Source organism: Anoplopoma fimbria, chromosome 5 (genome assembly GCF_027596085.1).
Source record: "Anoplopoma fimbria isolate UVic2021 breed Golden Eagle Sablefish chromosome 5, Afim_UVic_2022, whole genome shotgun sequence".
Taxonomy (NCBI): Eukaryota; Metazoa; Chordata; class Actinopteri; order Perciformes; family Anoplopomatidae; genus Anoplopoma; species Anoplopoma fimbria.
In genome coordinates, this window is record NC_072453.1 from 2607304 (window position 1) to 2621954 (window position 14651).

General features: G+C 40.4%; 1 protein-coding gene across 1 annotated transcript in view; it reads right to left on the bottom strand.

Annotated features, from left to right (window-relative positions):
* pemt (phosphatidylethanolamine N-methyltransferase) overlaps nucleotides 1–5121 on the bottom strand; it is a 65309-nt gene extending 60188 nt beyond the window's left edge. Inside the window, exons 1-2 of the mRNA XM_054599152.1 lie at nucleotides 4882–5121; nucleotides 309–416 (exon numbers count right to left, since the gene is read on the bottom strand). Coding sequence (XP_054455127.1) covers nucleotides 309–416; nucleotides 4882–4983 — 210 coding nt within the window. The 5' untranslated portion in view covers nucleotides 4984–5121. The remainder of the gene's footprint in view (nucleotides 1–308; nucleotides 417–4881) is intronic.
* Nucleotides 5122–14651: the final 9530 nt, after the last annotated feature.

Consider the following 14651-nt stretch of genomic DNA (forward strand, 5'->3'; position numbering starts at 1 on the left):
CCCACCAATGAATCTGGCTAGGCCAAAAGCACCACTGCCGGGGATTCGTTACATTTCTTGAGTTAATGCAAATATTTTGTGAATCAATGATCAGTTATGCTTAAGCCTACTGATTTCTCAGCCCAAAATCTATTTTTTTAATCAAAATTTTATTTCCACCACCAAAATTTGGTAGAAAAAGTGTAAAGACATACTATCCATCAGGGAATTTGTTTATGTCGAACCAAAATCCAATCAGGAGTTTGGCTGTAACATTCTCCAGAAACCAATCAAGCGGCAAACAATAGCATGATTTCCAGGCCTCTTACCACATTCCAGAAGAAAGGGTTGAAAATGATGGCGACCACAGCTACACAAAAGCTGGAGTCATGAAAGTTGGTGTGTTTTAGGAGACCTTCCATAAGAGTCAAATCCATCTGAAAGGGACAGACATGTGAAACATACATGAACACATAAATAAAACATATTCTTATTGAGAGACAAAAGATTGCTAGTTGTAAAAAGGTGTTGGATATAAAGAAAGTTAGGGCAGATACATTTTTGTTGACCTGTAATAGGCTTTTTTTTTATTATTATGTTATTTTTGAAAAGACATGTGCTATACACTGTCAGTCAGTTTTGCACTAAAATAACATTTGTTCTAATTTGTGTGCTAATTTGTGTGTTCTTGCCTAAATGTCTTCACTGACCATTACTGCATAATACAACTGCTCCTGTACTGCTGTATAAGGTTTACAAGTTTTCAAGATAACAAGGTTTTTTATTTGTCATTGTACGACAGGGTTGCACAACGACATTTAGATTGTAGTCCCAATTTGCTACATAGGAAAGCAAACAGGAAAAAAACTATCATATATGGAGGCTGGAGGATGAGTTAAGGAGTCTCACAGCCAGATGAATGAAGCTGTTCTGAAGTCTGCTGGTTCGGCAGCTGATACTTCTGTATCTCTTTGAACAGGTTATGGCTGGGTTCAGTTTTGTCGATTAATGTCTCTTTAGCTCTTGGCCCCAATATCACAGTAAAATCACACACAGCAGCCTTTCATATAATATTGTCACTGTTAATGAAGGTTGGCAAAACAGATGACGGGTAACCCAGGGCTTTATTTAAAAATAAAGCATGGCACATTGGCGTAAAAATGTATTCTAATGACGGATACGAAGCGGGGCAGCATAGACTGATATTCCTTCTCTGTCGCACACTGGAGTGCTCTGTGTGGCTTTCCAGTTGATGCCAGCTGACGCAAGTGATGAAAAAGCAACAAAGTAGGTGTTTTATGTGTTTCATATCACAGTGTTAGTGCCACAAGGGCAATACAGCTGCAATTAGTTCATGTAATTTCACATTTAAACTGGCCCTGTCTCCCTATATAAAACTTATTTCATAATAAGCCATGGTAGGTATTTTTACAACATGCTAACAATGTTGCCTGTTCATTCGTCCTGAGGGTAGTACTGAGGGTAGGTCTTGAAACAACACCGGCACTTTACTTAGACTTTCATAATATAATGAACTATGGAGGTCAGCACTACAGATGGATTTACAGTATTATCAGATACTTCTGCTGGGCCTCTGCAACAACTAGCTGGCTCGCTCACTTTAGGGGAGACACTACAGTAGATTAGTAGGGTAAGCATTTTAACATCTAATAGATGTTGCCTTGAAACTTTTTTCAATTTCAATAACATAGGATATCCCTTTGAATCAATCCATGAATCAAAAAATATCGTCAAAAAACGTTTAAAAAATCATTTTCACAATGTTTTTGTTACGTAAGCGAAGATTATGAGAAAAAAAAAACATTTTGAAAACAACTTGAAAAATATATGTATTGTAAATTTCTAGGGGTCTTGTAAATAATAATAATAACTTTATTTATATAGCACCTTTTAAAAACAAGGTTTACAAAGTGCTTCGACAGACAAGCCAGCAAAACAGTGCATAAGAAACAAAATGAAATAACAAGTGAAAAAATAAAATAAAATAAAATAAATAAAATAAATAAAATAAAAAAATAAATAAAATAAATAAAATAAATAAAATAAAATAAAATAAATAAAATAATGAAATAAATAAAATCAAGTGATATTGGTAAAATATAGTAAACAAATATAAGATGAAATACCAAGACCAAATGAAAATGAAACGATAAAACGACGACATCACATAAAAGCCAATCTGTAAAAATGTGTTTTAAGAAGTGATTTAAAAGAGATTACTGATTCTGCAAGCCTTATCTCCTCCGGCAGGTCATTCCAAAGCCGAGGGGCCCTTATGGCAAAAGCACGGTCGCCTTTGGTTTTCAGTCTTGACTTTGGAACAGCCAGAAGGGCCCCACCTGAGGATCTAAGGCTGCGAGCTGGCTCATACGTGTTCAACATTTCTCCTATGTATGTCGGGGCCAGACCCAGATGTGCTTTAAAAGTGATCAGCAAAATCTTAAAATCAATTCTCAAACGAACAGGGAGCCAGTGAAGAGAAGCCAGGATTGGGGTGATGTGATGTCGTCTGTTACAACCAGTAAGAAGCCTGGCTGCGGAGTTCTGAACCAGTTGGAGGCGAGAGAGTGACTTGTGGTTAATGCCAGAGAGGAGGGAGTTACAGTAGTCCAGTCTTGAAAAGACAAATGCATGTATGATTTTTTCCAGGTCTGGGGGAGTGAGGATAGGTTTTATTTTGGCGATGGTTCTGATTTGGAGGAAACAGGACTGGTCTACTTTTCTGATGTGGGGTCTGAAAGTGAAGTCGGAATCAAATAGAACTCCTAAGTTCCTTGCCGTGGATTTTATATTTAAAGACAGAGGACCAAGTGCATTTACAATAGGAGTGATGGGGTTTGGGGGACTAAATAAAATGATCTCAGATTTCAAATTATTTAGTTGAAGAAAGTTTTGAGGCATCCAACAGTTGATATCCTTAAGACAGTCTATAATAGCAGCTAGGCTTCTTGGGTCGTCGGGTTTCAGTGGAAGGTATATCTGTGTGTCGTCTGCGTAGCAATGAAGAGAGACATTATGACGTTTGATGATTTGACCTAGGGGGAGCATGTATATGGAAAATAAAATTGGACCTAAAATAGAACCTTGCAGTACACCACAGGTAATGTTAAAAGTAGAAGATGAGTAATTACCTATGGTGACCGAGTGGGTTCTGTCAGCGAGATAAGAATAAAACCAACTAAGTGCAGAGTCCTTGATGCCAACCCAGTTCTTAAGACGGTTGATTAAAATGGGATGGTCTACCGTGTCAAAGGCTGCACTTAGGTCCAAAAGGATTCAAATCGAGCTCTCCCCCCTGTCAGCTGCTAAAAGGAGGTCATTGGACACCTTGAGGAGGGCCGTTTCTGTACTGTGTAAAGCTCTAAAACCTGACTGAAACTTCTCAAACACATCATTAAGACACATAAAAGCCAGAAGTTGGGTTGAAACAACTTTCTCTAAAACCTTTGATAAAAACGGAAGTTTAGAAATAGGCCTGAAATTGTTAAGAACCGAGGGATCAAGATTCGGTTTCTTTAAAAGTGGTTGGACCTCATCATGTTTAAGACTGGATGGAATAGTTCCTGTTGCTAACGAGCTATTAATAATCAATAAAATACTGGGCCCGACTGTGTCAATAACCTCTTTGAGAAATTTAGTTGGTATAAAATCAAGGCTGCACGTGGTTGATTTCATATGGGATATGGTTTCTGCTAAAGAGGAAAGCGATACAGGATTAAAACTGCTAAAATAACTTAGAATATCCCGACTAACATGTAAAACACGGTCTGGGGGACAAATTTGTTGCCTAATGTCCTGTACTCTGTTTGCAAAGAAACTTAAAAACTGCTCACACAGCTCTTGTGAGGCATCAGTGAAATGACAGGGGGAGGGGGTGACCATTGAGTCAATTATTTTGAATAAAAGTCTTGGATTTGAGTGGTTTGCTGTAATTAAATTAGAGAAGAAGGAAGTTCTTGCTTCTTTAACTGCCACTTGATAGTACTTCATCGCATCTTTCCAAATTTCATAAAAAACATGTAAGCCTGTTTTTTTCCATTTTCGTTCCTTACTCCTGCAGTTTCTTTTTAAGTCTTTGGTGACCTCGTTTAGCCATGGCTGGGGTGCTGTATTCGACCTTTTGGTTTTCATGGGGGCAACAGAGTCCAGGACATTCTGGCAGGTGTGATTAAAAAGGGATACCAAGTCCTCTAAATGAAGATGAGAATTAAAAGCAGTTAAAAAAGCAGTAAAGACCCTACAGGTAATTAGGTTTATATATCAGCAATATGATACTGACAAACAGATTAGTTTGTCTTATCTTTTTTTCAATGGTAACAGGCAACAGGTCAGGGTTAACCTGTGGCCTTTAATGGTTGCTCTGACCTTGAATGCACTTAATTTCATTGTGAAATGCTGCAGGCCTGGTTTGTTAATGTCAACGTGACATTACCAGACTTATTGTTAAAATTGATGAAAATAAATGATAACAGATGCACAAGATGGTTTAAAAAAATGGAGAGCACAGATGGTACCTTGTTTTCTTCCCAACTTATCTGTATGCAGGTAACCTAACCAAACCAATTATACTTCAATCAAAATAAGAGTTAAAATATAATTCGTGTTATAAAAATACACGTTATTATTTGTTGCAAGAACAATAGCTTTTATATTCTGTTTGGAATAACCATTATCTTACTCTGGGTTTGCAGAACAACATGCTTTTATTTTGAAAAACAACAACTGTACCGCCTGTTTCCGGCTGTCACTAGCTCAGCAATGAAGCAGACTGGTTCAGTCTGTCAAACTGGGACCTTCTCTGCTTGTCTGAGCGGCTACGCTGAATCATTTTGAAAGTTAGACCTGCAGACGAGCTTCACATTCAACAGTTTTTAGTTTTACCTTTGAATAATCGACGTTGTTGAGTCCTCCGCAGCAGTCCAGCAGCTCAGAGTGTTTCTCTCCGGCTGGATTATCGTCCCGAGCAGCGGCCGTGTCGCTCATACACACACGGTGAACAATGGCGGACCCCCAGCCCTTATCTATGTGTGGGGAAGATAACGAATATTGCACAACTTTGAGTGCAAGGGCCTTATTTTTCGGAGAAAGAAGGGAGCAGTTCAATGGGGGGGAACCGCACAAGCCCTGATAACCTCTAACCCCGCCCAATGCATCCTGGGAGATGAAGTTCGTACTTCACTTGTTCTCGATAAAAAGCAATTTATTGGTATCTTACACCCATTTTAGCCCATATTTTCGCCCAAAAATGAACTTGAATCCTAAACTTTGGACCTGCTGTTACACGTCTAAACCTGCAGGGTTCGTTTTATCCTGCATCCGTTTTCTTCTTTTGTAGTGAATTAATAGTCTGCTGCTTTACAGAGACATCTGCTGGCTGACTATATTAAGGCTGTTTAAAGCTAGGATGAGTGAAGAGAAGACCCCCCTTCCAGCATTATATTCATGAGACATCACCACATTTTATTGGCATAAAAGACTAAGACTCCATCTGTTATGTAGTGGTAATAAATATGAATCAAACATAACAATACATAACATATATGTATATATATACAGATATCCTCTCCATGCCTTTGCATCTACTCTCATAGTTAACCTTCTCTCTCCCTCCTTTCCTCCTCTCTTCCTCTCCTGCACTTTTATTTTCTCTTCTTATCTACTTCCTCCTTTTCTCTTCACTTTTCTTTTCTTCTTTCCTTTTCTCTTTTATTCTCATCCCTTATTTTCTCTGATCTCTTTTTTATCTCCCTTTTCCTTCTTCCCTCTTTTCATTTATTTCCTCTGTTTTTCCTTCATTCTGCGTCATTTCTCCTTGGTGTTGAGTCAATGTCTATTTATTTCCTTCCACCATCTCATCAGCCTACCATAATTTTTACGCTCTACCGTTATTATTACGCTCTCTTTTTATTGCTACTTGCTACTCCCCTGTTCTTTTCCCCTGCTGTTTACATGTCCTCTTCCCATATTTCTGGTCAAGTTTTATCCCTTCTTCTCTATCTCTCCTTTACCTTGTCAGCTTTTTTCCTCTCCTCTTCCCTATATTTTAATTTGTTTGGAGTCGATCAGTTAAGTAAACCATGCCCCATGTGGTGGGAGACATAGAGGGAGCGCTTAAAGCCCTGCAGCTCCCTGACTGAGTAAACTGTCCTTTAATCAGCCTGTGAGCTGTCGGCGGCAAGAACTCCATCATGTTAAATGAAATGTTCCAGCCAGCGACAGAAGATAATTAAGACCCTCTCCTCTCGTCTTCCTTTTCTTCTTGCCCCTTCATCCGCTCTTCTTCCTCACTTCCTCCTGTTGCTTTAGCTCCTGCCTCCCCAGATACAAACAACATAAGGAATTTACATCGAAAAAGAAAAAAACTATTTAATGCAAATGGGATAACTGAAGGGCAACTTTTATCCTTTGTATTACGCCGTTCGTTTCTAACCACTCAGAATCTGTATATTATTTTGTAGAGAGCTTAGAGGACTGTTTTGTATTTCTAAAACTATTATTATGTTCAAGTTCTTTGCATTCACTGAGGATTTTCTCCCAGGCTCTTTTGACTGTTTTCATTCACATGTATAATTCATATGTCCTTGAAATTATGTTCGTATAAATTTGGTTTAGGCACATTCTGGGTGAATACAAGAAGGTAAAATGGAAAATATTCATTATAAGCAATTGCATTGTGCAAAACTCAACATCATGTCACTGAAGGACCTCCATTATTATTATTATATTCCTTTATTGATCCCCATGGGGGAAATTCAAGTGTTGCAGCAGCTCAACTACACAGACACAGACAATAAATACACATATTATACAACTACACAGACAATAAATACACATACTATACAACTACACAGACACAGACAATAAATACACATACTATACAACTACACAGACAATAAATACACATACTATACAACTACACAGACACAGACAATAAATACACATACTATACAACTACACAGACACAGACAATAAATACACATACTATACAACAAAATAAAGATAGAACAGGAATAAAAATGTACAGTATATCCACATGGGGGGGGGCTGGTCAGCATGATGACAGACTGTGGTCTCCGCTGTTGTTGTACAGTCTGATGGCAGTGGGCACAAATGAGCGTCTGAAGCGCTCCGTCCTGCTCTTTGGTAGAATCAGCCGATGGCTGAAAGAGCTGCCCAGCTGCCACAGTTCCTCATGGAGAGGGTGAGAGGGATTGTCCAGGATGGCTCCGAGTTTGGCCTTCATCCTCCTCTCACCCACTGACTCCAGACTGTCCAGCTCCAGACCCACCACAGAGCTGGCTTTCCTCACCAGCTTATTAAGTTTGTTGGCATCTCCAGTCCTGATGCCACCACCCCAGCACGCTACAGCGAAGAAGAGGGCGCTGGCTACCACAGACTGGTAGAATGCCTTGAGCAGTTTATTGCACACATTGAAGGACCTCAGCCTCCTCAGGAAGAACAGCCTGCTCTGTCCTTTCCTTTAGAGGGCATCAGTGTTGTGTGTCCAGTCCAGTTTATTGTTTATCTGCACCCCAAGGTACTTGTAGGACTCAACCCTCTCCACTTCCCCTCCCTGAATGAAAACAGGGACAGGGGGGCTTCTGTTCCTCTGGTAGTCCACCACAAGCTCCTTGGTCTTGCTGATGTTGAGCTTCAGATGGTTGTTGCTGCACCATGTGATGAAGCTCTCAATCAGTCCTCTGTACTCCTCCTCGTTGTCCCTGGTGATACATCCAACAATGGAGGAGTCATCGGAAAACTTTTGGAGGTGGCAGGAACCAGAGTTGAAGTGGAAGTCCGAGGTGTAGAGAGTGAAGAGGAACGGTGCCAGTAAAGTTCCTTGGGGTGCACCGGTGTTGCTGATCACAGACTCAGAGACACAGCCATCCACCCTGACGTACTGTGGCCGGCCTGTGAGGTAGTCTGTGATCCAGGAAGTGGTGTCGGGGTGCAGGTTCATCTCCAGCAGCTTCTCTCTCAGTAGGGAGGGCTGGATGGTGTTGAAAGCACTGGAGAAGTCAAAGAACATGACTCTCACAGTGCTTCCCAGCTTCTCCAGGTGAGAGAGGGCCTTGTGTGTCAGGTAGATGATGGAGTCCTCCACCCCGATGTGTGGCAGATAGGCGAACTGTAGTGGGTCCAGGAAAGCTGTAAGCTGGGTCCTCAGGTGCCGCAGAACCAGTCTCTCCAGGGTCTTCATGACATGTGATGTCAGGGCCACAGGTCTGTAGTCATTAAGACCACTGGGACGACTCTTCTTCGGCACCGGGACAATGCAGGACGTCTTCCAGATTGTGGGCACCTTCTTCAACCTCAGGGAGAGATTGAAGAGGTGCCTGAGAGGAGCTGCCAGCTGTCCAGCACACACTTTCAGCAACCTAGGGCTGATGTCATCAGGTCCACTGGCTTTGCTTATCTGAAGCCTGGAGAGCTGATGCTGTACCTGGATGGTGGTGAAGGTGGGGCTGGGTGGTGAGGGGGTTTGAAGGGAGCTGTGAGCTCCTGGCCGTGGGTGAACAGTTGTAGGGGGGGATGGGGGGAGTGATGGGCTGTCCTGGTCCACATCTGTGGAGATGTTGGTCTGAAGAGGGCTAGTGGGTGAGGGGGGGGGGGCATCCTCTGGTATAATACTCGTTTCCAACTGACCAATTGCCAATAGAAAATTCAAAATAGGCATCTATTATTTCATATTCAGATAGGAATAGTCCGAAATACAGGTAATCGCTTTCTTTCCAGGCGATAGATGTGAAAATAAATAAAGATAAAGATAAAGAGGTTTTTATTGTCATTGTAGTGATACAACGAAATTCCGTTTGGTAGCCCTCAGCCAGTTAAGGACCAGGTTATTGTCAGTACACCACTCAACCAGATGTTTTACCTCCTCTCTGTAGTGCGCCTCCTCGTTGTCTAATATTGCTCTCATATACGTTAAATATGTAGCAACAGCCAGCAGCTGCCTTGGTTAGCTTAGCATAAAGATTCATTTGTACAAACACCTTAGTGTAAAAATGCCATGGTGCTTGCATGGATGGATTTCATTGAAGTATCTGTTTTGGGTAATTTCACATCCTCCTTCAGTGACATCCCAATTGGACAGAAATCCTTCCTGGACTGCATTTAGATGCCATGAATGGAATATGCAGAACAAGGAGAGTTACGTTGAAAAGAGACACATAAAAGAAAGGCCAGCATAAGTCTGTATGTTGCCTGACAGTTAACAAAGCAAGTCATTGTTGATCACGCAGCAGCAGTAACGGCAAGCCTCCCTCTCACCACCTGCAACTGAATTTTTCATGCTGCATGTATGACTTGTAGAGAGGCTCCCTCATTGCTGATTTATGTGGGCATGATGGAAAACAACGTTCCTAAGAGGAAGAAATTCGACCTCAGATGATCCATACAATCCCATAGTGTGCGATGTATCGCTCCTTTATGTGTCCATGTGGATATTTGTCCATGCAGGACCTAAAGCAATAATGGTTAATGTTATATTTGTTAGTTGCCTGCACAAAGACACGCGCGCGCACACACACACACACACACACACACACACACACACACACACACACACACACACACACACACACACACACACACACACACAGAGACATACGGTATAATCAAATGTTTTGCAAGACCTGTCAGTTCCATACAGCGTCTGCTCAGTTTGCAGGACACACAAACGCACCCGTTTCCACACAGGGTACAGTTAAACATTCACACAGCTGACTGTGTTTACTTTTCCGTGAAATAGACAGGAAGCCGTGTGGGTTGTGTTTTCATACACACAAAGCACACAGACACACAAACGCTGTGGACTTTCACAGAATGTAATTGCACAGGCTATTGGTACAGAATATTATTGTAAAAGGGAAAAAAAGGAGGACCAAACATGCAGAGGGGAAATAAAAGACTGTTGATCTCTCATGTACAATCTTCCTCTGCACTAGAAACACATTGAAGCCATTGTCAACGTGCTTTCATGAGTAAACAGACTGTTACTCATTTCAGCTTTATTCTGCATTGCAGGTGGAGTTAGCAGTAGGACCCGCCTGGTAAGTTGTACATAAGTTCACGAATCCTGTCACCACTTCAGCAGGTTTATCATCAAACTGATTCGTCTTGGACATGTGCAGAGGAAAGAGGAGGAAACACTTAACCCAAACATTAAACACAACAAAGCACAGCGGTTGCAGGAGCTCTAAACGCCTGGAAGTCTGCAAGGTCTTACTCAAAATGTACCACCTTAAAAGTTACTTTTAACTTTTTAAACAACCGCCAATTTTTTTGTCCACTGCAATAACCATTCAATATAATTACATTCAGTAAATATCTATTCATGTGGAAGTTTTCATTTTTAGTGTTCCTTCGCCACGGGAGATTCAAACTGCCTCCGTATGGAGTAGAAGTTCCTAAGAAAGGATGCATGTAATCCAGTGTTCAAGTTCTATATTTATCTTATGCAAAACCATTACATAAAAGCAGTCGTTGGCAATGAAAATCTTTAGTCTCCCACCAAGTATAAAAAAGGTATGTTGGAAATATAATGGTAGAATGGTTACATTGATGTCAGCCTTTGTGTTCAAATTTCACTTTCTTACATCTGTGCTTTATGAAGTTACTGCTACAGTTATGAAAATTGAACATCTGCAGCTGCTTCACATTAAGCGTATTCAACTGGCAAAACAGGTTGTGGCTTTTATTGTGAAGCATTCACAGGAAATATAATGTGTTTGTCACAGAGGCTAGCGCTGACTGCCAGTTATCAAAAATGGTGTTTGACATGACATGATGGAAAAAGGTCAATTCATGACTGAGTAGCTCCTAGATTCACTTGGGACCAAACTCTTATTAGGCAAAAAAAATGAAAACACAGGCCCACATTACACATAAACACATGTGGCATAGACACACTCAATACACACACACACACACACACACACATGCACATGGTGTTCAGCACAGGTAAACACTGTCTATCAAAAGAGCAGCTCGGCGGCATCATTTCCTCCAGCTACCTCTTCTGTTTACAGTAAGAGGGGGGAAAAAAACAACCGTTTGCTTTCCCACAATCCCCCTGTCCCTGTGAAAGCATTGAATCATCAGAGACAGATGAAAAATAGGCCTGTTGTTATTAAAGGAACACACATGAGCTCTCGTGAACGCCCATGTGAGAGACAAAGAGGGGAATGGTAACACTCACAACAGTCATACAGTGCACATGCAGACAAACATTCATACTCATTCCTTTTATTTGGGTTTGCAGATCATAACTGTGTTAGTTTTTTGAATCATAAATCATAAAAAGTTATAAAACCTTGTTTTGTGTTTAGGAGCCTATTTAAACGTTTAAAGTTGATACACGAAACTGTCCCCAAGGAGACTAGATTTGGTAGAAAATGGAACCATTTTAACAGAAATCCCTTAAAAATACCAGATTACTCCCAAGCATAAAATGGTTACTATGAGAACTAACATTATCACACATGAATACAATTGGGGCACATTGTTCATGTCCCACATTGTCAACATTGAATTATTTTACCATAGTTTTGTAACCTATCACACGTACTTAGCACGGGTAACGTAAAAAGCATAGTTATTTTGAGTAAAGAACATACTTATTTTAACCCAAACCACAATCGCATCCTAAACCTAGCCAAGCTGTTTTGTTATCTAAGTAATCCTAACAACTAGACTAGTTAGAGCGTCATAGTTTTAGGCGTGGGACTACTTACCAAGTGTCGGTATTCCAAGACTTCGAAGTGAAAATGTGTCTTTAAGCTCATTGTCTTGGTTCGATGGCTTTACCGTTTTTATTTGCTCTCACCCCTTTAATTCAACTAAGTTGAAGGCAGTTGCAAAACAACTCTTAAAATCAAACTTTATGCTACCTGCTCAGCACAAAATGGCAGACAGAAAAAGTAAGGGATTAGCTGGTGAACACTGCAGATCATTTAGCAGCTCAAAAGACAGATGTTTCCCTGAGGAGTTGGTGTAGACCAAAGTGGAGCTAAAAAGGAGAGTAAATATTGGACTGACATTGCTCAGGTGAACAGGTAGACCATATCTGCTTGATGTGCAACAACTGTGATAACATGTCGATGTTGTGTTCACAGCTTGTTGAACTTCCTTCAAACTGTCAAAAAGGTCAATTAACACTGCTTTAAAAACCAACCACATCAATGCCAGAACAACTTGACTTTCATCATTATACCGCATCAGTGGATTGAAATAAACTCATCTGTTCAAAAGTCCTAATAGGTGTAATAGTCCCTCCTATCTCTTACAACACAGATTTTGGTTTCCAGAGGCTTCAGTCTTATATACCAATAAATAAAACTAGCGGTGATTCGATCTGCCTGAGGTTTGACATGGACCAGCTTGACCTACCCAAAAAATGTATGTGACAAGGCTTCCCCTCTGTGCTGTAAAAAGGCAATCAGCCCTTCCATTCATGAGCTAAATTTAGCATCATAAATCAATTTTCCAGCTCCCTATCCATCCATCCCTCCCTCCATTTACCCTGTTCCCAATAATCCATTCAGCCATCCATTCATCAACCCATCCAATCATCCATCCATCCTTCCATCTGCAACCATTTACAAAAATGGATGTGAGCTGCATCCTATTTTTAGTCTCTTTTCCCTGTGCCATTATGAGCTTTGGATTGTTGAGCTGGACCCTGTTGGGCAGTTCATTGTACAGCGTCAGACCACTGCAATACATCTCAATGGTGATGAGTCAAATAACGCAGGACAGGAAATTGGTAAGCACAGCAAAGTTATCAAAGGAAACATGGTGATCATCCTCTTGTTTATGTCACTATAAACTGGTATCGCTGTCGTCAAGTCAACTGAATTAGCACGGATGACGATCCTAAAAGTCATCTATATTTAGTACTGTACAACCCGTCCTCTGATTTGCTACGTTGTGTTGTCCTTCCCTCCAGCTGTAATTTACACAAAGAGCTCATTAACGCCAATTAACGTACGCAAAGGACACATTGATCCCTACGTACTAGTCACTGTAACTTACAGTAATATTTGCTAACGTAATATTTACAAACAAGATGAACTGATAGTGTGTACGTATTCAGGAGTTTATTGTAATCCATGGCGTCAGGGTTACACATCTCAAGCGTATTCTGTGTGGCAACGGATGTTGTTGTTTTAGTACAGGGGGTGAATGTGCTCCAAACTCATCCTATTTCCTGTTGGCAAGCAAACAAACAGTAATTTAATGACAGCTAAATGCATTTCTTTATCTATTTTGAATGGTACCTCTTCGCATAAAACTGTAAACAGAAAGCAAACACATCAACGAGAGAACAAAACAGTCATTTGCATAAACAAATACATGAATGGACTATTAAAATGATGATAACAACAGCAAGAAAAAATACATTTCAAAATCAATCAAGGTGAAAATACTATATGTATATGTTTATTTTGCTTCCCCAAAGTGACAGTTATAACAAGTTTTAAAAGATCCTTTTGTGGCACATAACAAGCCCTAGTTAAGCACAAATTATTACATGGCCAATGAAGATTGCAGTATTGATAATTATAAAATCATCCAAGAATCACACCCACTCGACGCTGCAAATAGCCCAGGTTTAAATTTCTCCTTCAACCACTCTCTTTAAATCTTCACACAAAGTGCATCCATTCAAGTAAAACTCAATAAAGAAGACACTGTCCGAAAGTTTATGTCATTATCCCCATTTGTACCATTCTTCACATCTTTTCCCTCTCTAAGGACATGTCCACACTACTACCTTTTTCATTTTAAAACAGTGTTAAAAACAAAAACGATTTTTAGCACCGTTTTCGAAAAATAATGTCCGTCCACATGTTAACCTTTGAAAACGCATATCACATGACTGTTCACGTACACTGGGCATGCAGATTGGTTGCTTAGTTACAGAAAATACAACAGAGTATTATAATACTCCCCATAATAATAAAAGGTAGTGCTTGATACTTAAGATCTTCCTCTATAAACTCAAACAGATAAATTTTGTTAAAGTTTTATTTTTAAAACTTTAACAAAAGTAACAATACAACGCTGCAGGCATTGCTCTATCTCTATCTCAATTACAGATCAAATTTACTTCGAAATGAACACTTACAAATCAAAGTTTACTAGATTATAAGTCAATAACATTTGGTCAACTTCTCTCACCCGTTTCCTCTCGGTTTCGTTTGATGTTTTCAAAATCGTAACTCTGCCGGTGGCTGAAGTCCCAGTCGCTCTGGAGAGCATTTATGCCTTTGTTGAGGACTTCACAATAGATGTGCAGCACGAAATAAGCATTAATTAAAAACGGAAAGTCCTTCGTTTTTGTGTTGCTCGGCTTCCTAAAAGCTGCTAACTGTGACTTCAAACGTCCGTTCTGGAGGGCTGATGACACCGTTTGACTGATAATGCCACTGGACGTGCCACTCGCTAATTACTCCAATATCAGCTCCCTCCGCATGTCAGCTGTAGTAGAATTAAAAAATGCAGAATTTATCTGCACAACAGTTGCAAAACAACGCACTTAATCGGTTATCCCTGTTGATTTAACCTGGTAGTTGATCGGAAATGAAGGCTGTTGTTTTCTTTCGGAAAAGGGCCACGTGATAGAGGCGTGACAAACAGGGAAG